The 25246-nt window shown below is 50.4% G+C and overlaps 1 protein-coding gene across 4 annotated transcripts in view; it reads right to left on the reverse strand.

The window, feature by feature from the left end:
* The window catches only part of LOC126530944 (paired box protein Pax-6-like), a 210169-nt gene that overhangs the window by 17732 nt on the left and 167191 nt on the right, over window positions 1-25246 (reverse strand). For all 4 annotated transcript variants that reach the window (XM_050178273.3, XM_055070878.2, XM_055070879.2 and 1 more), the window contains exon 5: window positions 21092-21271. In XM_050178273.3, the coding sequence (XP_050034230.1) occupies window positions 21092-21271 (180 nt within the window). The remainder of the gene's footprint in view (window positions 1-21091; window positions 21272-25246) is intronic.

Raw genomic sequence — 25246 nt, forward strand, 5'->3', positions numbered from 1 at the left:
GGTATTCCAGCCGCATGCATATTTCTTTTCTGTAAATATCCTGCGAACCTTTCTGTCGTTCAACATGGTGCCTCCTTTGAGGCATAGGTACGAGGGAGAAACGTTTGACTCCTGCAAAGCAGAACAATATTTCTAACTGATAAGCGCTGAGACGTTACATCACGCTCAGGTTAAGCGACTGAGTGGGCTTCAAACACTCGAGCTTATGATGAACCGGACTGGCAGGTGAATCTGAGCCCGTGCAAATGTCTTTGCAGGAAGTCCAGCATGTGAACAAATATGAACGAGCCCGGTCAATCTGATCGATTTCTAGCTCATTGCAACACTTCTGTAGCATTCTTTTTAAAGAAATCCGTTAGTTTGCCATATATACGGCGTCGAAATATGAATTTAACGTGGTCGTGATACTCTGTCTCCGGACGCACGAAGCCGACGAAGTGCGCTGATGTACATCAATCCAGTGTGGCAGCCGATCGAGATAAAGACACACTGCGCAGATGAAGTCGATGGACCGTTTACAGGCCAGTATGTTGTCATCGCTCGTATTTTTCGCTACAAATCCTGCCTCACGCTTTGGAAACGCTACACATCTGTGGCATGAGACTCTTTTTGTGTTTCTGACGCGGCTTCAGATCAGCGCCTTACCATCCGCGTGCGCACAAAGTCACGTGTTGCTCCTCTTCTGTTAAATGCCTCCGTGCGCGCAGGTACAGACAACTTCTGTCACGCTTCTTTGCGTATAGAGCCGCTAGAAGTATCTGATGTCGCAGTCACCAACGAGAAGCGCGCCGCCACGCGGGTCGGGTCAACCCAGATATCGGGCGCGTACGAAGCTAACCCATCTCCGCGCTATATACAATTAAATGCGCCGCGCCGCTGTCTTCCGACAACCTCAGTTCATTGCCTTGATCGGGCGCGTCCGAAGCCCATCCGCTGCTACCGTAGGCAGCTATCTACTTCTGTCGAAGAGGTGATTAAAGGCGGGCACTATATGGCAACTTAGAGCATGAAAAAAAAAGAGAGAGAGGGGGAGGGGAGGGAGAGAGAAAGGGAAGCAGCGGCACTGTTTTTGTTGGAGGACATTAAACTCGACCTTCCTGTAATGCTCACGCGGAGAGCAAGAAATAGGCGGCTCGAACGAAAGACCGAGACACAGACAGAAGTAAAAACGTAAAGGTACGAAGAGGTATACCGACGGCGCTATCTCTCTTCAAAGGTCGCTCTCCCGTTCGCATCGTATGGAATAGTAAAAGAAGCTGGCCACTGAAACAGGGAGCTATGGAGCGCGCTGTGGAATCAAGATTCGTCGGCACGGACCGTCGTAAAAACAGCCCCTCGGGTTGCACAGAGGAAAGAAGGGGGGGGGGGGGGGGGGACTTCAAGCCTTCCAGACAGCGCAGGTCGCGGTAAGTATTATACCGCGGCAATACATTTAATGGAGAAGCGTGAAGCGCCTCGGCGATTGTGCGTGTGAGTGAGTGTATACGCTCTTCGAGAAACGAGTCGAGCATCGGCAATTGATTCTCACAGTGGACTGCGCCCCCCCCGCAGCCACCGCCATCGTTCCTTTCAGTATCGTTGTCGGCGCCGAAACCATGAGCGCGCGCGCGCGCGACCATTGTTCTGCCCGATCATCAGCTGCGCATCCTATTCTGTATATTGCACCCCTTGCGAACGATACAGCCCTCTGACGCTCGCCCCTGTGCATTGCACGGGCGATTCCGCGTGACCCTGTTCTTTTGGTGTCGCAAGGGACGAAGCGGGTATCGATTTGCGCACGCCACTGGGTGCTTCTGTGAAGTTTCGTGATGTTCGTGGATGATCGCGTAATAGACACGGTTTTCCCACCTTCAGGTCGATGAAATCGCATCGCATCGTCCCCCACAATATACTACTTAAAGAAGGTCGGACGAGAATCGAAAGTCAGTATACAGCGATTCACGTATAATGTCTGAACGGGAACGCTGTAATATTCCTTTTATAAAGGACGACAGGGTGGACAGACTGCGCTACATGTCGATTTTTTTTTAAATCGTACATGTTGTTAGCTGTATCTTGTTCGTGTACATCAACCATTGAGATTGAATACGAATATTAAGTCGAGTTTTTAGTAGGCTGCGCTCCTACACTAACAAAACAGTCAACTTTTTTTGCTTGGAGGAGGCTTGGTAAGACGCAATAAACGCAACAACGATATAGTGATGCTGCCACGCTGGGGTTCTTGCACCGGTTCTCCATGACAACACTAATTATTACTGCGTCTGCTCAGGGGGGGGGGGGGGGGGGGGGGGTATTCTGTAAGAGTCCACTAGGTCGACTCCTACAGAATACCTCCCCTGGTCTAGCCAATTAGTCATCCGAAATGAAGGACTGTAGATAGCGTTCAGAGTGACTCGACCTAGCAAGCTCTGGCTACTTTTCTATCACCAAAATGGCTTAAGTACGTCGAAAAAAGAAAGATGCTTTGAAATCCGTGACGTCACAATCTCACTCCGGTACCGAGTTTCTGGCGCGAAGTTCAAACGTAGTAAAAGAAAGTGTGGCCTTCATTATCTCCCTCAATAATCAAGTATTTCTGGCCAAGCGAATGAAAACAGCTTTGACAGACTGCTTCACCAATCTCAAGTGATTCAGTGCTGCTCTTCAGTGTCATTTTTAAACCTCCCTCTCTCGCGGTATACGTGTACCCCGCCTCGTTCGTCTGAAGGCAGCGCGCTCGCAAGCGGCAACCGCACATTTTGGTGCGCGCTTGCCCGGTGCCCCGCGATGCATGTCGTTCGTTATGTAGCTGATCCCGCGCGCATAAGAACGACGGAGCAAGAGAGCGGTGCGGCCACGCCCACACGAGACGCCGTTGCGCACGCACTCGCCGCGCACCCGAGTATATACATACGCAGGCAACCCGGGGCGCTCTAGCTGGATGACTGACAATGCGATCAGTCGCTGCCCAGATCCGCATGGCGAGGCGCCCTTGCGTTGTGCGCGCGCGGCTGTCGTTTTCGCCGGACGCCGTGCGTGACGCGCCCTCGGCGACAAAGACGCGGACACCTTCCAGGAGCCGTCTCGTGTGTCAGCCGTGTATACATACCTATACGCCGCAGCCGCGAAAAATGGAGGGAAGGCTCGCGCAGAGCGCGTCTTCGCATGACGTGCCATTGTGAGAGGCGATCTCGCGCGCGGTTATTGTATATATCCTCCGCATGCCCTCTCGTTTTGCACAGGCGAAACCGAAACGCAAAAAGAAAAAAAAAAGAAACACCGGTCTCTTTTTAAGTTCTTTCTTGTGTTTGTACGTGCGGTTTTGGCTCTTTTCCTGCTTCAAAAAAGCACGCATTTGTTTCTTATTGTATACTTGTAGTTTCATTGCATGGTGCGACGCTCTTTCGAGAACTCGAAGTTTAACGCTTTCACGCGCGCTACACAGGCAGTTTCTTTCGGTATTGTCTGCAGGCTATATATGTAGTGCGACCATTGAGTGATACGGGAAGTATCATTACGTGTGCCATTCTGACCAGTTGCGCTATGCTGACGTCATAGGCATGTCCGCGTAAGATGTTTCACATGCTTCGTCACGGCACTCCTCGATCAGCCCACACGCTTTGGGGCTGATCAGAAGCATGCTTGAAAGCTTTTCAGACGTGGCTTCGCGAAGACCAGCTGTCTAGCTATAGATCTTCTGCGGAACGCTGTATCAAATTTATCACCTCTCTGTTTTTAGAATAATTCTGCGCGCACCACTACACGAATGTGTCGGTGTGCACGGCCCGTGTGACGTCACATGAACCAACGCCACCTCGATAGCACAAGGCCTGTTCACTCCCATTTATGACGTCATGCTACTGGCCCAACTGCCGTAGAATCTAATGGTTATGCTCCCGAGTAAGCCGCGGTGATTTTGACGTCACCGCTTTCGTCGTGCCAGCCTTGGCAACGGAAATTTCTGACCAGTAGCATGACGTCATGGGTCGGAGTGAACAGGCCTTGTGCTATCTATAGACCGTTTCATCGGGCGAGGAGGATAGGGCGCGCGGAGAGCCTTTCCTCCTCTCTGGCTTGGGCGATCCGGCGCGGCGCTGCTTGAAAGTATTGCTGTCGCGTGCTGCGGAACGATTTCGAGATGTTTTAGATCTTACTTTGTGAAATTTACGCCATGTTCGTTCATATAAGGTCGTCAGGGAAGCCTTTCGGTGCATCGGTAACTACTATATGGGCGGAATTATGTTTTGGGGGCGCAAAAATGTGACGCGCATAATCAGCCGCGGTGTACGCGCATTATCAGTCGCTGTGCGTGTATGTGTTCTTTACTATTTTGCTTATATCGATTTTAAATCAACAAAGGAAACCGGCATGTCTGTATTACCAGCATTAAATGGTAAATCAGCTCACTGTCTGATCGATTGGCGTAGGGAGTAAAACATAAGAGCGCGTGCTGTGCACGGCCAACCTAAGGCAACCACGAAATATCTGAGCGGCAAGCGCTATCAAATATTTGTGATACACTGGCATCGTTCTCACGCATTTCAAGTTTAGTATGCTTGAAATTACCATATGTCTACGCTAGCCTTGCTGCATGTGGCCCATGGCGCTGCTCAACACAGCGATCACTGCGGTTGATGAGCCAGCACGATACATATATATAAGCTGTGTGCTTCGGCATTGCCCTTTTGGCCTGTATACAGCCATATAATATATGAGAGGGTTCGCATAAAAAGAATGCGATGGCTATCTTTGAGCGCAAGATTTCCCTAATACGTGTGAGTGCGTCGTAGAGAAATGAACGAACACAACCGCAAAAAAAAAAAATTCGGTTATCATCCTGTTTCTCTAAAAAGCAAGAGAAAACGGGCTAAAGCCGCACAACGTTTATAAATATATAACCGCTGATGCCCTATGCTTGGACCATGCGCTATATAGAACAAAGATATCTGTAATTCAGCACCTACTACTGCTTAGGACGCTCGCGCAGTTCGTAAACGGTCGCTTTGCTGGACAAGCTTAATTCAGACTGTAAGGTATGATGCTATTACTAGCCAAAACTTTTATTCATAGGTGGAAACCTCATCCATCGAACCAAGTAGTCACGCAGTGTAACCTGCAGCGAACAGTTTGAATGCTTGTCAAAGTATAACAGCACAGCTCCTATCGTAGCAGAACGGTACCCACGCTGTTAAGATCGTGGCGTATGTGTCGTGGCTCCTAAACCGCAGCCTAGAAATAGAAGATAATACTGCAATAAGGTCACATTAGTGATTGGAACATTCAGAAATACACAAGTGATCTCCGAGGCTGATTGTAGGCTCAAATATACGCGCACACATCGCGCTGCGTGTTCCGTCCACCTCAACGCCAGCAGAAATTCCGGCCATGACGCCTTAAACCACTTCAGCAAGTCTCACAGGACCGTTTACCACGTAGACGACGCACGTCATACTAAACAGACCGCACGACCGCGAAAACGAACGCCAGAACCTACCGCCGAGCGTATACCTGTCATGCAAAAGACCGCTTTCACCCAAGCCAGTATGGCGCTGCTCATAGGCGGCGCCACTGCGTTCACAATATGGCGGCGCCTACGAAAAAACGGTCTATATATAGCACAAGGCAAATGAGCACACACGCACTCTAAGAAGAGATTACACCCTTTGGCGTGCCCCTTCTGCCACACAACAATAATCGTCATCTGCCTTGATGCGTTTCCTTTCGTTATCGCTGCGAGCCCGGAACTTTCCGGTAACGAACGGCACGCGCGTTATCAGAAGGGGCACTCCAAAGGGTGTAAACTGTTCTATGCTGATAACGCGCGTGCCGTTCGTTACCGGAAAGTTCCGGGCTCGCAGCGATAACGAAAGGAAACGCATCAAGGCAGATGACGATTATTGTTGTGTGGCAGAAGGGGCACGCCAAAGGGTGTAATCTCTTCTTAGAGTGCGTGTGTTCATCCACTATGGTGCATGAACGCACGTGTGCGATACCCGATATGTCCTTTTTATTAGCCCTTTTTTCTTTCCAGTTTCATTACATGATTGCCAAACTACTGTAGTTTCTGATTTCTTAATTCTCATTTTGTGCGAAAGTTGGCATGAAGACACTGTGCGTTTCTGACATGAACAAGCCTCTCCCGATTTGCGCGCCCGCAGCTTATCTTTTCAGTTCCCTGTCCCGTTCCCCGTCCCGCGTCCAGTCGTAATTCACTCTGGATCACGCCTCGAAGTATATAGATAGCCCACATTCTCATTCTTTTTTTGTGATCAAAAGAAAAAACTCAAACGAACAAACAAAACAGCCGTAGCAAGGCCATTCACGGACTCAACCTGCACGAGCGAGTTTACAAAACGCCGCCCGCTCGCAACACGGAAGCAGAACGCGGCCGCGACGCGCAAAACGCGCCCTCGAGGTGCGAACGCGCAGTGGCGAAGCATGAAGTGGTGCTCGGCAGCGCGAAGGAACGGGTGATAGCATTGGTCGGCGGGGCACACAAAGGGAAAGCGCGGACATCGCAGCCACGGCAGCTCTCGGCCGTTCCCTTGCCTCATTATGCGCGACAAGCGGTGCGCTCACGTGGCGCCTTGAAGTCGCAGAGATTGTGTGTGTGCGCGTGCGCGTGCAAGGAGTCGACGCTTGGCGTACAGCGCGAATCTCGAGAAGAGCGTGACCGCGGCGCCAGCGCGAACGGGTGCGCGAGCGTGCGGGAGGTCTCCCTTCGAACTCTCGAAATGCGGTGGTTCCTTTCTGACGGCGTTGTCTTTGCTTCGTTCGATGACGTGATTGGAAGGGAATGTCGACGCGCGAATGTGACGCCGCGGCAACTCCTTGATTTCTCGAACGGGAACTGTTTCGTACGTACTGGTATAAGTTTGCCAGTTCTTTCAAAAATTTGCCTCTGCGGCGTGTATAACGTTACAGGGAAGGAAGCAGTGTGTGAGGTTAAGAGTGGTGTTGAAGTTTGTACTGATAGTGATGAACTGCGATATCTCTCTTCTGAAAGCGCCAGTTGACTTTTTTTTAGCGATGAGAAGGAGGTGTTGAGAGTGAGACATACAAGCTTTAATGGTATGCTGGAGATGCTAGCATGAAGATTAGCATATGCTTCTATGTTACTTGCAGCTGTAGTCATACAGATACAATTACGCTTTACTTTATACAGTTTCTGGCAACGCTAGTATATATACAGCACCACAGATAAAGAATTTGAGGGCTGGTGCACAAAAATGATGGTGTCTTAGTGGTGGTGCTGCATGGTGGGTTGATCTAGGTGGGATTAGCTTGGTATATTTTCATTCCCTCCTCCCAAAGGAGTAGGCAGGCGTTGTGCCACTCTCGGTTGCCAGTTGTCAGCTTGCTCCATCCCTGTTTCCTTTGTGTGCTTGTATGTTTCCACGTATAATAATAATAATAATAATAATAATAATAATAATAATAATAATAATAATAATAATAATAATAATTAGCTTGGTATATAGTCTGGGTAGGCGATTGCCCGACTTTTTCCGAGACGGGGAAAAAATGAAACAAGGCCAGGAATAGTGCGGAGTAGAAAAGTATAGTAGCAGTGATACAAATACGATATAGTAGGTGTACATAGGATCGACGCCCACTGTGTAGAAGCTATTTCTGATAGGTTTCGCGCGGTACACAACAAATAGATATACATAATATAGAACAAACGACAACCGCTTCGATATTTGCAGACTTGTGTATACAAGAGGCCTCTTATACACATTTAGCGCTGTCGTATACGTGTTGTGCCGTATTCGACTGCAAACTACGATCGCGTCTCGAAAATGAAAAAAAAATAAAGAGTTTTGTTTACACGGCAGATCATCAATCAGGGCTTAGAAACGTGGCGGCCAACATTTGTCTCAGAACGTTCAGAATTTTCGTCATGTGGAGCACACAACTCGCAAGGCAGGCTATCAATTTTTTATCGTAAATGCAGAAGTTGGGACTCCTACCGTAGCTCAGAGGATGTAGTTCCCGAACGGAAAGCTGCCTTCGCGTTGAAAATTCCCGCCATATAAGCGACAATGTTTCGAAAGCGCAATGAGTGCTTTTGTCAAGACGACACAGATTCGCACTTGTCAGAGTCGGGGAAATTTCTTCTTGTCTCGATGATGCATGCTTTCGTGCGTAACTATATAGGTCCTGTTTATGCAATTTCTTTGTGAGGTATATATAGCCTCGTAGTGACAAACACTTTGGCCCTGGGAAAAACAATTTCTGTGGATAGACAAACAGCAGTCTCACAATACGACCATAATTTCCGTAAGTACGGTGAAAAAAAGAAGACAACTTGTTATTTTTGTGCGGATTTCTAGGTTCTCGAACGTTAAAGATCTTTTTAAGGTAGGCATGCTATAGGAAGTGTTCGTTCCTTAATGGTGGTCTGCGGCATACTCCGCCTTTCTAGTAAGCACATGACTCAAGAAATACTAAGTTTCTATCTTTCTTTGTGCCTCACGGAATCAATGAGAAATCCATTAGGTGCGCTGAGAAAGGCGATACTACGTGATGTCATTACCAAGTGGGAAGTTTCGTAATGGCCACTTTCAAGCGTCGCTCGCACGCATAGATTTTTTTTCTTTTTTAGCTTCCGGAAGCGCATGCCTTATTACACAGACGCGCATGCACGCACGTGGAATTTTATATGCGCCAACAGCGGTTTCAGCCCGGTGGATGCCATTAATAACGCATTCAAATGAGCCTGAAGTAATGCAGTGTGTAGCATGAAGAGTATAGAGGTAGGGCGAAATTTCCTTGCATTTAGAAAAAGCCCATTTTAAGATATTTCCTACTTTTGAACGAACCGCACGACATATTCGTCAGAATTCTGTTTTATGTAAGGGACGGTTGCCGAATGCGCCTCTTAAATCCTATGGGCGGAATCGATATGCGTTCGCATTTATGAAACCTTGAGTACACCTTGATCGTATTTAAGGTGCGAGTACGAACGTGATTTCACCAAGTAATAGGTCCTGCGCGGTAGAGTTATGGCGGCACAGGCGAAGGCCCATTGCAAAACGGCGCTTTAGGAAAAGAATAATACAGTTACATTGATGTTAGCGGTAAATTTCTTATCATTCCCTTCCTTTGGATTTAGTTATTTCGTATTTATGTTTTTTTAAAAAATAAGCAACCAACTAGTACTATTAGTATATGCGTGCGTCTTCCTCCGTTCCCCACAAAAATAACCCCGCCGGGACGTCGCGTCTCAAAGCACGTGGTCTTTATTTTATGACGCGGTTCTCAAAGTGGCTCATTAGATTATCGCGTGACGCGCAGCAGAAGTGCGCAACTTCTGTCGATGACGTCACTGTCGCGAAGAGGGTGCTGCACCGCCACCTCGCGGGTATACACAGCGCTGGTTCGCCATCTGCAGCTATAGTGATCCCTGTATACGGGAGCCACACACAGCAACACTGATTGCGTGCCGACGAGGAGGTTCGTCTGGCGTGCGTCGCGAAGGAGGCCCGCCGACAACGCGCAGTCCGACCGCTCGAGCGCGACAGGAGAAATTGCTTTCACTCAAGACAAAACGCAAAGACAAAAGATACGGACCCGGACTGAAGAACAAAAAAGAAAATATCATCTCGGAGTGAGCCGGGAAGGGCTCACCGGCGGCGTTTTCGGTTTGCACTGTTCACAGACAGAAAGAGAGCCGCGACCACCTTCGGCAAACATCCGGCGACCGGAAGCTAAATGGGCGCGCGACCCGTGCGAGTCGTGAACTTGCCCAGCGGCTGTGCTGTACACAGACCTGCACGGTGCCACAGGCACGAGGTGTAGTGCGGTTCGTTATGACGGAGGGCGTCGCATTGAGCGAGAAGAAAGGAAACCGAGCAGCTAGCTTTTTTTTTTTTGTCAGCCACAATAAACCACGCGAAGCCAAACGACAACGAATCCACGGAAAGCTTAAGGGAAATTAACTGCCCCTTCATTTGAAATGTGGAATTAATAAGTGAAAAAAAAAAGGAAATGAAAGTGGCAGAAAAGACGACCTGCCACCGGTGGGAGCTAAGCTCGCATCATGCACATTACGCGCGCGCCATGCTTTACCAATAGAGCTGTGATGGCGGCTGTGTACTACATGTATTTAGACCTGCAGGGGAGTGTTATAGCCAGCGTCACTCGCGCGTAATGCGGCAGATGTGTTTTTCCGCTGCCACCGGCATCAAGTTGTCCCTTTGTCCACTTTCCCTTTCCTGGACACATTTCAATTGAAACCGCGGTTAATTTCTCCTACGCTTTCCTTGGCCTCATTGTTTGTTGGCATCATAAAGGGCGTCGCATTGGCATTCATTAAAATACCCGGTGCAAGAGGACGCTCGTATATCGGCTTCGTGCGGACAATTTTCTAAAAAAAAATCGACTTATGTATCGACCGAGGACAGAGAAGCTGAACCAAAGTTCGCACGATGCCAGGAGAGACGTTGTCCCACTGGGTGGCGAAAAAAAGAAAGAAGAAAACGAAAAAGAAACCGCCAGCTATATACCAGCCTGACCGCATTCCCAGCAAAGACCATGCGCGCATGATATTCTATCGCACTGAAGGCAACAAAACCTCAAAAGGACAATACATCTTTAATAACAACTTTTCCAAGAGACGTGCACGCAGGCTACCACAAATGAACAATGAATGAAAAGGTGGCATCGTAATCTTACCAAAAAACAAGAGTTTTATTAGATATTTAACTGCTCTTTAAAAAATGCATTGCACCGCAATTTAAGTATCATTTTGCGGCGTATCGAATACACTATCGCGGCTATACTGTCGCCGGATAGTAAAAAACACTACGAAAAAAAAAAAGGCATGCACTTAACGTGCGTAAAGAAAGCTTCGCTGTATCTTAACCGCGACGCGTTAACTCGTTGCACATCTGTTTCTTCTTGCGACACCGTGCAGGCATATACGGAAGCGCGCGCGTGCAAATATTGGCTCCCGAGGAAATGTGCCGTCCATAATTGGTTAGGTCAGGTTGGCTTAGACGCTGTCGTCGAGAAGCCGGCGCACCGAGAGCTCCTCGACTGCTCCGGAATGGCTGCATAATTGGCGGTAATGCCTGTGCCGTTGTAGCGCAAGCGCTTTAGATGTGGGTCACGAGGCATGATATAGAGACACGGAAACACATCTTGCCGCTTCGGCACCCGCAGCGCACTGAAAATGCGCTGCGAGTGCCTTGGTTGAAATGCTGTATAGGGAATTATGAGGCGCTGATACAACATCTGGTAAAAAAAAAACCGAACCCGTTGTTAGTTACGTGAGGTTACTAACTCACTGTCACAAGTGTTTCGAGACCCTATATAGTAATGCGCAGCTTGTAACGACAGGTTAGTTAAAATAGCTATGTCGGCAGGCTCGGTGCGTGAATGAGAGAGAGAGAGAGAGAAAAGAAAGAGAGATATTAACCAGAAAAGTGTCTGGTTGGCTGCTCTACGCAGGGGGAGGGGATCAGGTGAACAGGAAGATGTGTGTGTAAGGAAGAAAGAGGGAGAGAGAGATTGGAAATGAAATAGGCGGTGAATTCGGGCACACGCTTGGGCAGCACAACGCAGTCACGTGCTCGGGCAGGCCAGTCGTTCTCAAAAAAGCACAAAATCGCGTTCACTGCCCCCTGGGCCGACGGTCGGATGGTGACGGTATTATGTATACAGTAGTATCTGCACAGAAAGCAGACGATCGTCCATTCGCTAAATTACATTGTCCTTGTAAATCATATCGGGGACAGTGGGGCAACACGTGGTCGGCGCAGCCGGGAGCATCACGTGCAAGTCTATGTATCTGCCAGCTTTTCCAGTTAACACCGAGTATAAGCTATTGTGAATGCAACTCGGATAAGCACAACCCACGGAGAACAGACATGCGTCGCGTCCGTGCGGACCGGGCGGAGATTGCAGCCGCAGCGAATTGGGTTTAGGTTCGGGCAGTCTATAGCGCACCTTACACTTGCAGTATTCCACTGGGATAACGTGCAAGTGTGCGAGCCAGATGGCGCAAATAAGGACTGGCGTCGCTGAAACTGTACTAGCATGTGCTATAGAAGGTTAAAACCTAATAATGCAGCGATAAAAATACGCTGTTGTCAACCTCAATGCGAATTTGTATGGGTGCGCCATCAAATCACGTGCACTCGTTTCTGTGACGTCTCGGCGGAAACGAACTTCTTTCAATGTCAACGTCTGTGCTGCGTAATCGTGTATAACACGATCACTGAATCACACGTGAGCGCACGACATAACTAATCGCAGTACGTCGCAACAGCGAGGGCGCAACATCGCGGGACTATAGCTGTTTGTATACAAGTGCCACGTATATAACCGCCATATCGACTACACCAACTGAAACCTTACGCGCATGTTTGTAATCAATATCAGCCTTCAACGCAAGTTTTCTTCCTTTCTTTCTTGCAGAAATGTTATTGTAATGCAAATTCAAGGAAGAAGATAACTTAAAAACAGAAAATGTGCGCTGAATGGAGGATTGGCATATACGTGCCATTTCTTAAATAAGCCCTTTAGTTGGAACCCCTTATACGTTCACCTTTAGTTGGAACTTGGTCCTTCATGGCCACGCCTATGTATGTGCTACATAACTACGCGTGTGTATCCTTGTGATCGTTAGCTGTGAGCGTCACTGACTCTCATGCAACCTGTGAAAACTGTGCCAAGCCGTAGTTATACCACGCATCTCTCGTACGTACGCATTCGACCATTCGTGCAATCTTCCGGCTTTGATGCCAGATGGCGCAATATAGCGTATCGATCTACGCGCTCGCGTGGTCGCCATTCGTTTCCCGTCGCCTGTGTACGTTCTTGCTACGCACAATAGGCGAAAGCACGAGCGAATAAAAAAAAATGAGAGAAAATAGGTCAAGACTTAGCGATTCTGAAGGAAAACGCCGTGTCCTCCTTGCGTCCTTTACCGCAGCGTCGGTCGCGTGGCGACGCGCGTCAGGTTTTTTAAGAATGGGCCTCGCCGTCGCAGCAGTAAAACGCGTTATCGCTGTTAGCGTTCGCCGGCCACGCACGTCCGCCCGAGCCCGCCGGAGTAGATATAGTGCAGCTAGTATTTGCATAAATAAGAATGAAACGCCAGCCCGCTTACGTCGAGAGGAGACACTATACGACGCGTTATCTGCGGTGATTCATTAGCACCATTATACAAAGCGATTGGCGAAGCCTACTTTTCATTTTCGAAAAGACCGTGATTCATTCATTCGTTTTTTTTCTGGGCCCCTAGCTGTATGTCGTCTCGCACCGAACACCTATGGCGTCCAATAAAGCAAAGCAGAAGAAGAAACAAAACACGAGGCCCTGGCAGGCCGCCGCGCCCTTGTCTTCTCACGTGATCCGGATATCGAATCTGTTTATCCCGATCGCATGCGGGGGCGCGCATGCATATTAACGCGAGCCACGCACTGCCTCCGTATGATGTATGCGTATAATCGCGCAATAGTGTGTTAGCGCCCGTGAAGATGTAATCGCTCGTCCTTTCTGCAGAGAAAAAGAAAGAAAGAAAGATTACAGCGAAATAAATCAGTCTGTAAAGGTGCGGCTCGGTTCCCCGTCGCACGAGAAAGAGCGTAATGGCGCGGGCGCCCTTCGTCGACGCGGCATCCAAGAAAGGTGCGGACAAGGCATACGGCACACTCTGTCTCACTAACGCCATGCAGTGGGGCGGAAGCTACACGCCGTGTCAGCAAATTAGGAACGTGAACCGGATGCTAGTCTCGAGGAGAGCGAACGACGGCTCGCCCACTGTGCGCCGCTAATCCTCCCCTAATCCCTCCACTTAGCCGGCTTAGCGGTGGACAGCGGACGAGCCGTTCTTTACCGCAGTTCTCGTTCCGTGGTCGGCCGATACGACCCGTACGTAGCCTTCGCCGCACTGCACGGAGCCACTGAGACTGAGTATCGGCATAGAGGTACATATACATTAAGCGCCAGTGTGCGAAGCATTTCCATTCTATGCGCGTGCCGCGCATGGAGTCCTTCGCTTGGAGCTTATCGGAAGCCGCTCTCTGTAACTCAAGCTTGGCGGCGTTGGGGCTGACTACGCGTGTGCGTGTGTGTGTGTGTGTTCGCGACAAGTCCGCGGAAGTTGGGGACGCGACGGCGCTGGCGCGCCTCGCATGTTGCGCGCGGCTAAGATGTTCGCTGCTGCAGACTGGCTGGCCGCTCGCTTGCGCGCGCGTGTGTAGCCTTGAGAAAGAGGAGCGAAGCGAGCTTGAGCAATACTCGGAACAATCGCTAAGGCCATCGAACCAAACGGCACCCTTCGCCTATCTTTTTATATATATGTATATCGTTCTTTCTTTCGATCTTGGGTCTTCTTGGACTCGGAAGCCGGTCCGTCGCTCCGACGGAGGCACCCCTGGCGCTATAATGGAGCAGGATCGGCGCGCACGGCTGAGCAGATATCCACGCGCACTCAGACGCACGCACACTGAGAGGCGCCCGGTCGCTATGTGGCGCCGCTCCCGGGGTGAATTGCTGCAGACGCTGACGCAGAGAGCTATACATACCTTTTTTATTCTCCTTTTTGGCCGTTTTCCTTGCTTTAAGCGTTTTCCTTCCTTTATTTATTTACTTTTTTTTTTACCCTGAACGGGCTGGGGAGAGGCTGAGTGATCTTCGGCTGCACATCGATGCGGAAAAGAGGGCCACGTTACACTATAGATACACGTCCGCGCTCGGGGAAATAACTGCAGCGTTTCAGCCCGCGCATCCGTGTTCGTTGGAGATCGGGGTTAAAGGCGTCGAGGCGCGCTGAAAGACAGCGCCTTGCCGCTCCGTACGTACGAAGCGAAGATGCGAGCGCTTTCAGGAGGGCACCGAATGGGCAAGATTCCAAGGTGAAGAAAACGAAAATTAACGGCGAAAACTGCGGCTGTATAAGCACCACTCTTGCCGGCACCGCGCTGCAACGACGACGTCGTAGATTTCGAAGCAGTTTTGCTGACTCGGGCCTTTCTTGGGCTCCCGGATGCTTTGTGCCCGTCTGCTAGAAACTAAGCGTTAAAGAAGCACTTTTCGCTGCGGCAAGTAAACGAGTGTCAGTGCACTGGACAAATATTGGAGAGTTTGGGAAGACAGTTATCAGTCAGTGGGCGTTCTGCAAAGCGGTATTTTTCACTCTGAAAATAATACCCGATTAATACGCGACCTTAAAATATAGCATATATGCGGTCTTGCTTTATCTTTCTTTATTTGTTTTTGTCCGTTCGCAAAATGACGTGCCGTTTCGGTTCGCTCTCCGAAATCTCTGCCCACGATCGTTTTGTTCTAAAGGCATGAGACAAGTGTTACTTGCAGCTGCCGCACTCGCTATTTAACACACTCTTTCTCTCTATCTACCCTCTCCCTCGTTCTTTCTATCCGTACCGAGCAGAGGTCCAGGCATTCGGAGTGACCGGACCCAAGTGGTAGCCTCAAGCAGCTTTATAGGTGACAGCCGAAAAGACGTCGCCGACCGCTCGACCGACCGGATCGGATTGTCGCGCATTCTCGTCCGCGCGCGTACGCGCAGCTCCTGAAATTGAGCGACGTCGCTGTCCACACCAGCGGCAGTAGTAACACAGCCACGCGACGACCGTTAATTCCACGCTTTCAGACGACGTCTCAATCACACACACCTCTTTCCTTACACTATCCCTCTCTCTCTCCCCTCCCCCTTCGCCGCCTAAAAGAACCTGCGACACGTCGCACGTCACCGGACACGTACACGCAGCCCAGTATATACAGAGACCGCGACGCCACCAGCTGTCCACGCCACGAGGCCGAGTTCGTGCAGGCGCGCGCCATAGGGTTGCGAGCCGAGCTGCTTCTCTCGCGCGACGACGAGCGACACGAAGGGGGGGGGGGGGGGAGGCATGGGGTGTGCGCCGCCGTTGTTACCGGGGCCGGCTCGGCGACAAGTGTGCCGAACGACCGCGAAATGACGGGTTTCGGGCGACGGCAAAATCGCGGTTCCTTCTTCCACCCGCGGCGAGCCTTGCGACCACGCCTTCCTCGTTGCCGCATCGCACGACGTCGAAGTATAGGAGCGCCGGTTGTTCGCCTCCGCCGACGGCTTCATTCAGAAGGCATCGCGCGCGGCTCTGCCATTCCATCCGTCCGCGGAAAGGTTGTTACGAAGCGCGCGCGTGTGTGCACGGCGTAGTGAACCGTGAGGCGTGCTTACTATACGCTCGGTACGTGTATGTGTACGAGAGGGGTAGCGGGGGGGGGATGCACACCGGAAGGGGATGTTTCGCACGCGCGTCTGTCATTGAGCGTGCGTACGCAATCGAACGAGCCACCACATTGAGGAGTACGCGGGGGGGAAGAAGAGACGAGAGAAGGCAGTGGTGGGTGGAGAATAGAAAGGGGCTGATTTTCGAGGGGGCTTCGAACTCGAAATGCTGGAATTCGTGCGACGCTACGCTGTCGCCCCCCACGGAAAACCTCGTCTTTATACTTTTATTCCTTTCCTTTCGTTTCTTTATTTTGTTTCCTTGCTTGTTTCTTTCTGTACTGGGACAGAAGGCGGAGTAAAAGCAAGAGGCTTAGTAGCGTAACAAAGCTAGGGCTTTGATCCAAATAGAGTGCGGCGCGTAGGCCAGCATGCACACTTTTGTAACAAGATAACATCAGCTACCACATTTCAATGCAAAAAGGAAATAGCCCATATAGGCATAAGCAGAAAAAATAATTTCGCACGCGTTTACAAAGCGTGACATTGATAAATACATGCGTGTTTGCGACCCTATATACAAGTATACATGCTTTTACGATACTACATTTATACTATGTAACATATAATAGGAAAATAGGGGAATGGTAAATTTCTCTATACTAATACAGAGAAAGCGCGTGAAGCTAACTTGCGCTCCTGTGGCCGGCGCTGCATTCCGTAGCTGTCACGTAGATAGAAACGTTGCTGAACGAATCACGCGTACTGAGTAAGGCTTGCGCATCTTAACGTCGATAGAAGTGCGTGCTTGGTGCACGCAGAAGAAAGGAAAGACACAGAAAAGAAAAACGTAAATGCGTACGCAAATTAGGGTTCTTTTTTCAAATTAAGACTCCTGTTATAAGAATGCTTGCCTGTAGCTCTGGATTGCAAGCCTGTAGTAACACTTGCTTACGTTCAAGCTCCAATTCCTAATCCCAACAGTCAAGTGTCCGAAGAAGTGGGAAGCCTTCGGTGCCGTTTAGTGAACTAGCTATATACTTGGTATTACGCGCGAGTGATTATTGAATTTCACACATTCTGAATACGAGAATAATGAGCCGCGCAACCGGGGAATATCGGTGCAGCACATACAGGCCCAGATTGAACGCTAACTTGGGGAGCGCCTGCCTTGGCTTCATCGGCTGAAAAAAATTCAACGGCGCTTTTAACCACGTAGTTCCGTCAGGCTATAGTTTTCCCTATATAGAGACACAACGCGTCTGTGCTCTACGTTCGACGGCGATACCGACAAACTCGCCTCAGAATTTAGCGTACAAAGGACAGGAAGAGAGAAAACGCGCAGCTCGGTGATAAAAAAAAAAAAAGTCAAAAAAAAAAAAAAAAAGCTAGAGAGAGCAGAGGTGCGCGCGCGAGAACAGAGGGTGGCGGGAGAGAGAGCGGGGAAGCCAAGAACGTCTATGTGTACGCAAACAAGGCACGCCGCGTGTAGATAGATATATATATATACGGGGGGCTACACTCCGGCACAGCGCGTACACACACACAGGAGGCGCGCGCGCGGGCCGCTCCAATTAGCGCCGGGCCCGGTCGGAGGAGGAGGCGTCGCTCGTTAGGGAGAGCTCGGCGCGCGCCCGAGCGCGCACCCATACACACATTGGCGGCGTCGGCGACGCGCTCAGTATGCTCGCGTCGTGCGCGCGCCCGAAGCGAGCACTTTCACGGCGCTGCCACAAAGAGCCGCGGACCGGGCGGGAACGCGATAGCGATCTTTCATTAACGCCCATGAGTGGATGGAAAAAAGAGCGCCGGCGCAGCGCTCTCTCTCTCTCTCTCTCTGCGTAAGCTGGCCGCCGAGGCATGTATATCACGCGGCGTGTGTGTATACACCTATATCGCCTCCGCTGCGAACTCTCATCGCCGCTGCAACAGTGCAATGCACGATCGCAGCGAGGGCTCGCGCCGGCCGCTCGTTTTTGATTGCTCGCCGAGACGTCTCTGTTAAGCCGTAGAAGAAAGGCCGCCGAATCGCTGGGCATTCCATCAGATCCGCCTCGGTTTTAATAGGCTGCGAGCATTAGCGCTGCTCGTTTATATCTACCGGGCACCCGCAGATTACCGGAAGAAAGAAAGAACGAAAAGAAAACGAGATAAATTTCTACACGTAAGAGGGCGCACGTTGAGGCGAAGGTGCCCGTAAGCTCGCTCCCGAGATTGAGGCCACGCCCGAGCGAAAGAGAAATGCGAGGCTCGTTGCGTCGGGTGGGCGCGTTACTCTGAGCGCATAGCGCACGCACCTGTTCGTAATCAGCGGCGGTGCGAGGCGTGAGGGCTGCGGCCTAATAAGTGAAGACGTTAATCTCTGCCCTGTGCGCGCTGTGGAGGCGCTCTCGTCGATGGCGCGGTTCCCTCTGAAACGCGCCGCCCAGACGCCGTTGAGGGAACGGGTGATGTGGTCCGGCGCGGTCGTGCCCCTGCGCTAATGAAACGCTTGCTGGTCGGCGTAGGCAAAAGCGTTAAGAATGAAATGCAATTCACGATTTGCTTTCTTTCTTTCTCCTTGCTTTTCTTTAAACGAAAATATTTGCTTCTGACTTCGGTTAACTTGTTCTCCGTCTGTATACAAAAGGCTGCGTTTGACTGTATATTCAATTTATTTCACCGACCAGTGTCACTGACTCACTTATCCGCAGTGTAAATCAGTTGCTTTGTATGCAAAAATCGGACGAACGCGCAGCACCCGCCGGTTTGAAGCATCATGCGTGTACTGTTCATACTAGGCCATGGTGCCGATGTGGCATGGCGTATAGCTTTCTTACAATGGTGCTGAAGGCAACAGCTGGGCAAATTCATAGTTTCAGACGGCACACAGAACGTATCAAACGCCGAGCGTGGCGCTTGAGAAATTCGTAACTTTTGATTTAGCTGACAGCTCCGTCAACAATCTGGAGGGACAGCTCGCTGCGCACGACTCAACAGCCCGGGCATATGCCTTGGAGCTGCGCTTGCAATGCGACCGTAGTGAGAGCGACTTCGCCGAGACGGTTGTCTTACTCCGAACGGAGTAGGTTTCGCCGCTCAAGTCTCATCGCTAAGCGCGTCTCGAGAAGCGTACGGTGTGGAAGCTTTGTTTCATCGTTGTCGCCTTAACGTTGCTTACACAAACAGTTTCATTTTTGTTGCACCGTGTAAGTTCTCCACCTCGCAAGTGTGGTGAGCGGGACGAAGACAGAATACGTGTTGTCGGACTGTTCTCTCTCCATGCCAAGCAAAAGAAATTTCCCTGGTCTCTGGTGTCCGTGCTCGCGAGTATTTTGCTTGCAATGTGGCACTCAAGAGGAACCTCGTTTGCACCTGCCCAAGAACACTTACATTTTATATTTTAGAAGACATTGTTTTATTCTAAATAACTATTTATGTGCTGCTAGTGACTGGTGCCACAACTGGAAGATGTTAAAATATCACGAAGTGCAAACAAATGACCTTACCCGAAAAAAAAAAAAAATTTCCATTGGAATATTCTTAGAAGATGAATAGCGCATCTCTGAAACAATTAGAACACTTTAAGTACCTTGGCGTAACGATCAGCTCGAACCTCAGTAGGAGCCCTCACATTAAAAACATAGTTTCAGTGGCATCCAAAAGACTATGGCTAATAGGACACCGGTTAAAACATGCATCCACTAAAACAAAGCGTGTATAACATATATACTTCACTCGTGCATCCCTTACTGGAATATGTTGACGTCGTGTGCGATCCGCACACTAAAACAGATGTTAACTGTATTGACGGGATCAGAGAAAGGCACTTCGATTCGTATACTACGCCTACGGAAGGCAGGTATCGACATCCGGTGTTCTCAGCCGCTCCGGTTCTGCCACCTTGGAATTCCGCCGAAAAATGCGCCGTTTGTATATGTTATTTGCCATCGTTAATACCCATACCAAAGTACAATGTCATACTTATATGCAGTACAACAGAACACGAAAAACTCGGCACAAACACGACAAAACAATTGTATTGCCTCAGGGCAGAACCAATGCATACAAGCTGTCCTTCTTTCAAAGAATGATAGCCAACTGGAACAAGTCACCTTATGATGTGGCTACCTTATCATCACCCGATGCGTTTTTACCCGCAATAAGTTCTAAATTAAATTATGGGGTTTCACGTGTCAAAACCACTTTCTGATTATGAGGCACGCCGTATAATGGAGGACTCCGGAAATTTCGATCACCTGGGGTTCTTTAACGTGCACCTAAATCTAAGTACACGGGTGTTTTCGCATTTCGCCCACAATAAGTTCTAGCCAATAAGTCTTGTGTGCTTGGTTTTATTTTTCAATGGTGTGCTTCTGATGCTTTCTGTTTTTGTATTTTAATTTTATGCGATTGTGTCTTGTTTGTTTGTTCCTGATTTGCTCCGCAGAAATTTTGCTGTGTGCCCATTTGTTTTTCTTTTGTTGTTATTGTTGTTATTATTCTTTTCTTGGTGGACCAATAACTTGTAAACGTCATGTACTACTCCTGCCTTGGCTACCACAAGGCGGCCGGTGGTGTTGAACAGAGAAAGAACTCCCGCGAAAATTTGCTCTTTACGTGGGCTTTGCAAATGATGCCACTGTATTTTGTTCTTCAAATTGTTGATTTGATTAGATCGTCGCTCTGAGCACATTTATGTCAGAGAAGCAGCCAGCGCCACCTACAGGCACCAACATTTCCTTAGATAAAGATGATAGCAATAGCGAAAAAGTTACGACGCATCTTGATAGCTCGCGGGCGATGATACCATTTGTGGCTTCTCACTTTACGTCAAGCACGTCCTGTTTGAGATCTTGAAGAGACGATCGTATAGTTAAACACGCCTGTACATAGGCAACGCGAAAGGCACAGAGAAGTTCAAGGACGCATCATTCAACTCACCTTCGGAGATGAGCCTCTCGCGTATCTCCCAGGCGAAGATGGTGGGGTTCTCGCGCTTGTACTGCTCGATCTTGGCGACCACCACGGGCGTGGCCACCTTGGGCTTGCTGCCGCCGATGACGCCCGGCCGCAGCGAGCCGCCCTCGTAGTAGCGTCCGGCATTCACGCCAGCCGTGCACGCTGCACGTAGAGAGAGAGAGAGAGAGAGAGAGAGAGAGAGGGACGACTTCATCTCGACCACGTTCAGAGCACCACACTGACTCGTGCACATGTTCACAAACTCACCGCCTATACAGAATCGGTTCCGAATTTCATTGCACAATCACGGGCACCGAAATGCATGACCTTTTGCATGGAACGGCATTTAGTATCGTGTTGCACTATATACCGCGAGACTCGTGACCCAGCACTTGTTCGCAGAAAGAGCGCGCATCGCGGACATGTTTTGTGTATCTTGAACATGCAGCTTAAAGTGACATCCCAAGTGTCAAACACGGCGCAGCGAGACGAGGACAAATCGGAAGGGAGAACACGAGCGCTCCTTCTTATTTTTTTTTTTTTTTACGTTCCTGTTTGTCATCGTCTTGTTGCGCTGTCTTGAGATGCCACGCAATACCAACAATAGTCGAACGTCGCGCACTGCACTCTTTTAAAGCGCGGCAATTGTCTAAGTGTGCGCACGTTTCTGTGTCCCCGTCATCAACGTCACGTCGAGGAAACACATGGAAAGACAACAGAATGGGCATGCGGAAGGAGATTCAACTCGATTGCGTAACTTGCTGAACACTGTAAACATCTTTTAGCACGTGCACCCATGTTTCTTCTTTCATACACTTGTCGCTTGTGAGTGGTTCACACAGCTCTCGGGTCTGTCGTTTCTTCTTGTACCGCTCAAAAGCGCTGTCTGTTTTACTACTATTATTATTATTTTTACATAATCTTGTACAAACCGGGCCAAGTTAGCAGCTGTTTAAAAGCAAGACTGCATGGTGATTCCCTATGTGGTCGGTCGCCGCGAAGCGCTTATTGACGCTAAGTGGAAAGCCCCGTGTTGTGGTTGGTGCTGCTGCTCCAGCCACCCCTGCAACAAGCTATAATAGTCCTTTATACTCTCCGGATATCATTAAATTTCTCTCTCCGCTCTTCGTCCTTTCTTTCTTCAAGCAAACGAGCGTATAGGAGTCCGTTCCAGAGGGCAATTTATAAATTGCTGTGTATATTGCTGTACTCATGTTTAATAATAATAATAATAATAATAATAATAATAATAATAATAATAATAATAATAATAATAATAATAAAAGAGAGAAAGGATGCACGCAGTTGCGATTTCGCACCTGTGCATCGATTAACTCCGTAAATCAGCAAGAAGGTGTCACGTAGAGAAGCGTGAAGCGATAGCCAAAAGGCAGTATACGTAAGTCGGGTAGAAAACGAGTGAGTGCCCGAAGCGAGTGAATGGGTGCAACGGGGGGGCTTGTTTGCATGTCTCGCCAGCGCGTCGAGGAAAGTGCGTTCGGCCCCGTTGTGCGCGCACCATTCGAAGAGCAACGAGGCCCACTGGACGACGCGCATGAGGCGACGGCCGACCCGCTTGTCATGCAGATGAGGTCCGCGTGCACCATGCCGCTGACCACCGCTCCGCGCGGGCACGCTCAATACTGCGCGCTAACGAAGTGCTCGATGGCGTAGGGGAGGGGGGTGGCACTCCGCGCGCATGTGTCGCTCGAGCACCCCTTTTTGCACTCCCCCACCCTTCGTAATTGTAGCCGCACGGGTCACACAGACGGACGCCTGCTGCAGTGACCTATAGCGAGCCCGAGCGTCTCCTATATGCGTGCGCGTATACAGTGTGCGGCTCTCGCTTCGTCGCATTGTCCCGCGAGACCCGAGGAGCAAGCCATGGCGATCGAGAGGCGAGCGGCGGCCGCTTCCTTTGAGACCCGGTTGCATCAGGGGCGCGCATTCTGCCGATTTTGACGTCTCTGTCGGGAGCCGCTGTGCTTATACTGCTGCGCTTCCGCTGGTGCGGCTGCTCCATGCCGGCATGGCTCGGGGCTTGCTTGCGCGACGACGCTTTTGATGCGCGCAGTCAAAGCACGTGGCAGCGCTATATATGCTGTAGCGACCTCAGCGAATGAAAGCGGTGCGGCCCCGAGCCGTTACGCGAGCCCCTGTGCAGCGGCAAGATGGGGAAGCGGAAAGCACGGCTGCGCTGCGGTTCATCGTGCAACCAAGGCCGCCGCTTTCCGTGGGTGTGGCGCTCGACGCTTCCGGTAGAAATTATGCTGCGTCGCGAAAGGACCACCGCAGTTTATCATGGATAGCGCACACATATATCCACGTGCGCTAACCAAGTGTGACAGGGCAGTGCACTACCAGCGCTCAATGTTACGTAAAAACGCTTTTTTCTTATACATCTGTCGGGGTGAACGATGGGCTGACATTTCTAATCAGACCGAAGTTTGATCAATTTATTTATTTCATTATTTTTTTTATGATTCGAACCGTTTTGCGGTGGCCGCACAAGTATTGACGCAACACTTCACACGCCTTTGCTTTTTTCTCTACTGCGTAAGTGAGAATTACCTTGAGTGCTTAATTGTCACATTTCCCAGTGACTTCCTTTAGGAGAAGCTAAATTTGTTAATGGGGGGCAAGCGGCCCTAACTTAGGTATCTAACGCTATGCATGTGGTCGTTCGTCGGCGAACCGATAACGACATACAGGTGCTGCGAACGAGTCAAGTTAATCTCTCTCTCTCTTTCTCTCTCTCTCTCTCTCTCTGAAAGCGGGCATCGCACTTGAGAAAGTGAGAGCGAGTTGTTAAATGGCGAACTTGGTGCCTCGGAGGCGCCTCATCTATCGCGATAGAGAGGAGACGCGTCGATCAATCCGCACCGCGTGCACAACCTGCCTCCCTGCTATCACATGTGTAGAGAGCCAGGCTTCTCATGGCAAGGAGTGCGCAGGAAAGGGCTGGGAGAGACGGAGAAAAAATCGGGGAGTTGGACCGAGCATCGGCTGCGCAAGGACGTAAATGATGCGACAGGAGCTCTTTCTGGACGACAAGCATGCAGTCGACGTCACTGGCAGCATCAGTAGTCAGTGGCACGTCCGACCGGGGTCTTCCGAAATATCGGCGATGCCCGCGGCGGCATCGAGCAACCGCGCGCTCCGTGGTGCTGCGTAGTTTCGTGCATCGCTATCAACCCGTGAGAGATACAGAAAGTGGTGATCACGTACACCATCGCGACGTGTCCGTCGCTCCATACCATTCCGCCTGGGGAAGCTCGCCTTATGACCAAAATCGTTCTTCAGTGCACGCTATATATCCATATATATAAAATGCACCCGCAACGCGAATCATTAGAGGCATGCCCAGTACAATGCACGCGGCCTGCGTTTCTGACGTTCCCGAAAGCCGACCGCGAGGAACCGATACGGCTCGGCTCGCCGACGTCTTCGCTGCCCCCCTGCGCATCTCGTTAAAGACCGGGGGGTACGCAACTATAGGCGATCCGCGCAGCTTCCGGTGGTTCTGCGCGGAACTGCGGGGAATGCGGCTGGCGGTAGCCGCTCGATCGGGCCCTGCAGCCGCTGCTGCGGCATGCGCCACGATTTACGACTCGACGTCGCCGCAACGCTGGAGGCCCGGCCTGCTATCGCGTCTCTCATCGAACTCCGCGGCCACCGCCGACTCGCGCATGTGACGCTCGTCGCGTCCGCGCGGAAATGCGCCCGTCCTCGCTTTTGTGATGGGCGAAACCCCCCCTGCGGGTTTCGGAAAGGGCGGGACAGTGGGTACGTGCCCGCGCGAGTGTGTGTGGTACGGCGAGTGGGTACGTATATACGTCGGTGGTGCCTGCATGCAGCTTGGCTGTACACAGGAGCGAAGTTTTGCTGAAATGAAGCGCAGTTTTCTCGCAGCGTTATCGGCGCCCTGAGAGCGCGCGCAGGATTAATTAAGAGTAGGGCTTCTCAAGGCGTCTTGAAGGGAAGCAGTCCGCTGCTTGAGAAGCATGCTGCCGATAGTTGTCCGGATTTACGATGCTATCTCGAGCGTCGTAAACTCGAAAGATGGCAAAATGGCCGAGCGCCGCCGCGGTCCTCTAGCTTGCGGAAACAAGGCGCTTGGATGCTCCCGTGAGAGCG

Source organism: Dermacentor andersoni, chromosome 5 (assembly GCF_023375885.2).
Source record: "Dermacentor andersoni chromosome 5, qqDerAnde1_hic_scaffold, whole genome shotgun sequence".
Lineage (NCBI taxonomy): Eukaryota > Metazoa > Arthropoda > Arachnida > Ixodida > Ixodidae > Dermacentor > Dermacentor andersoni.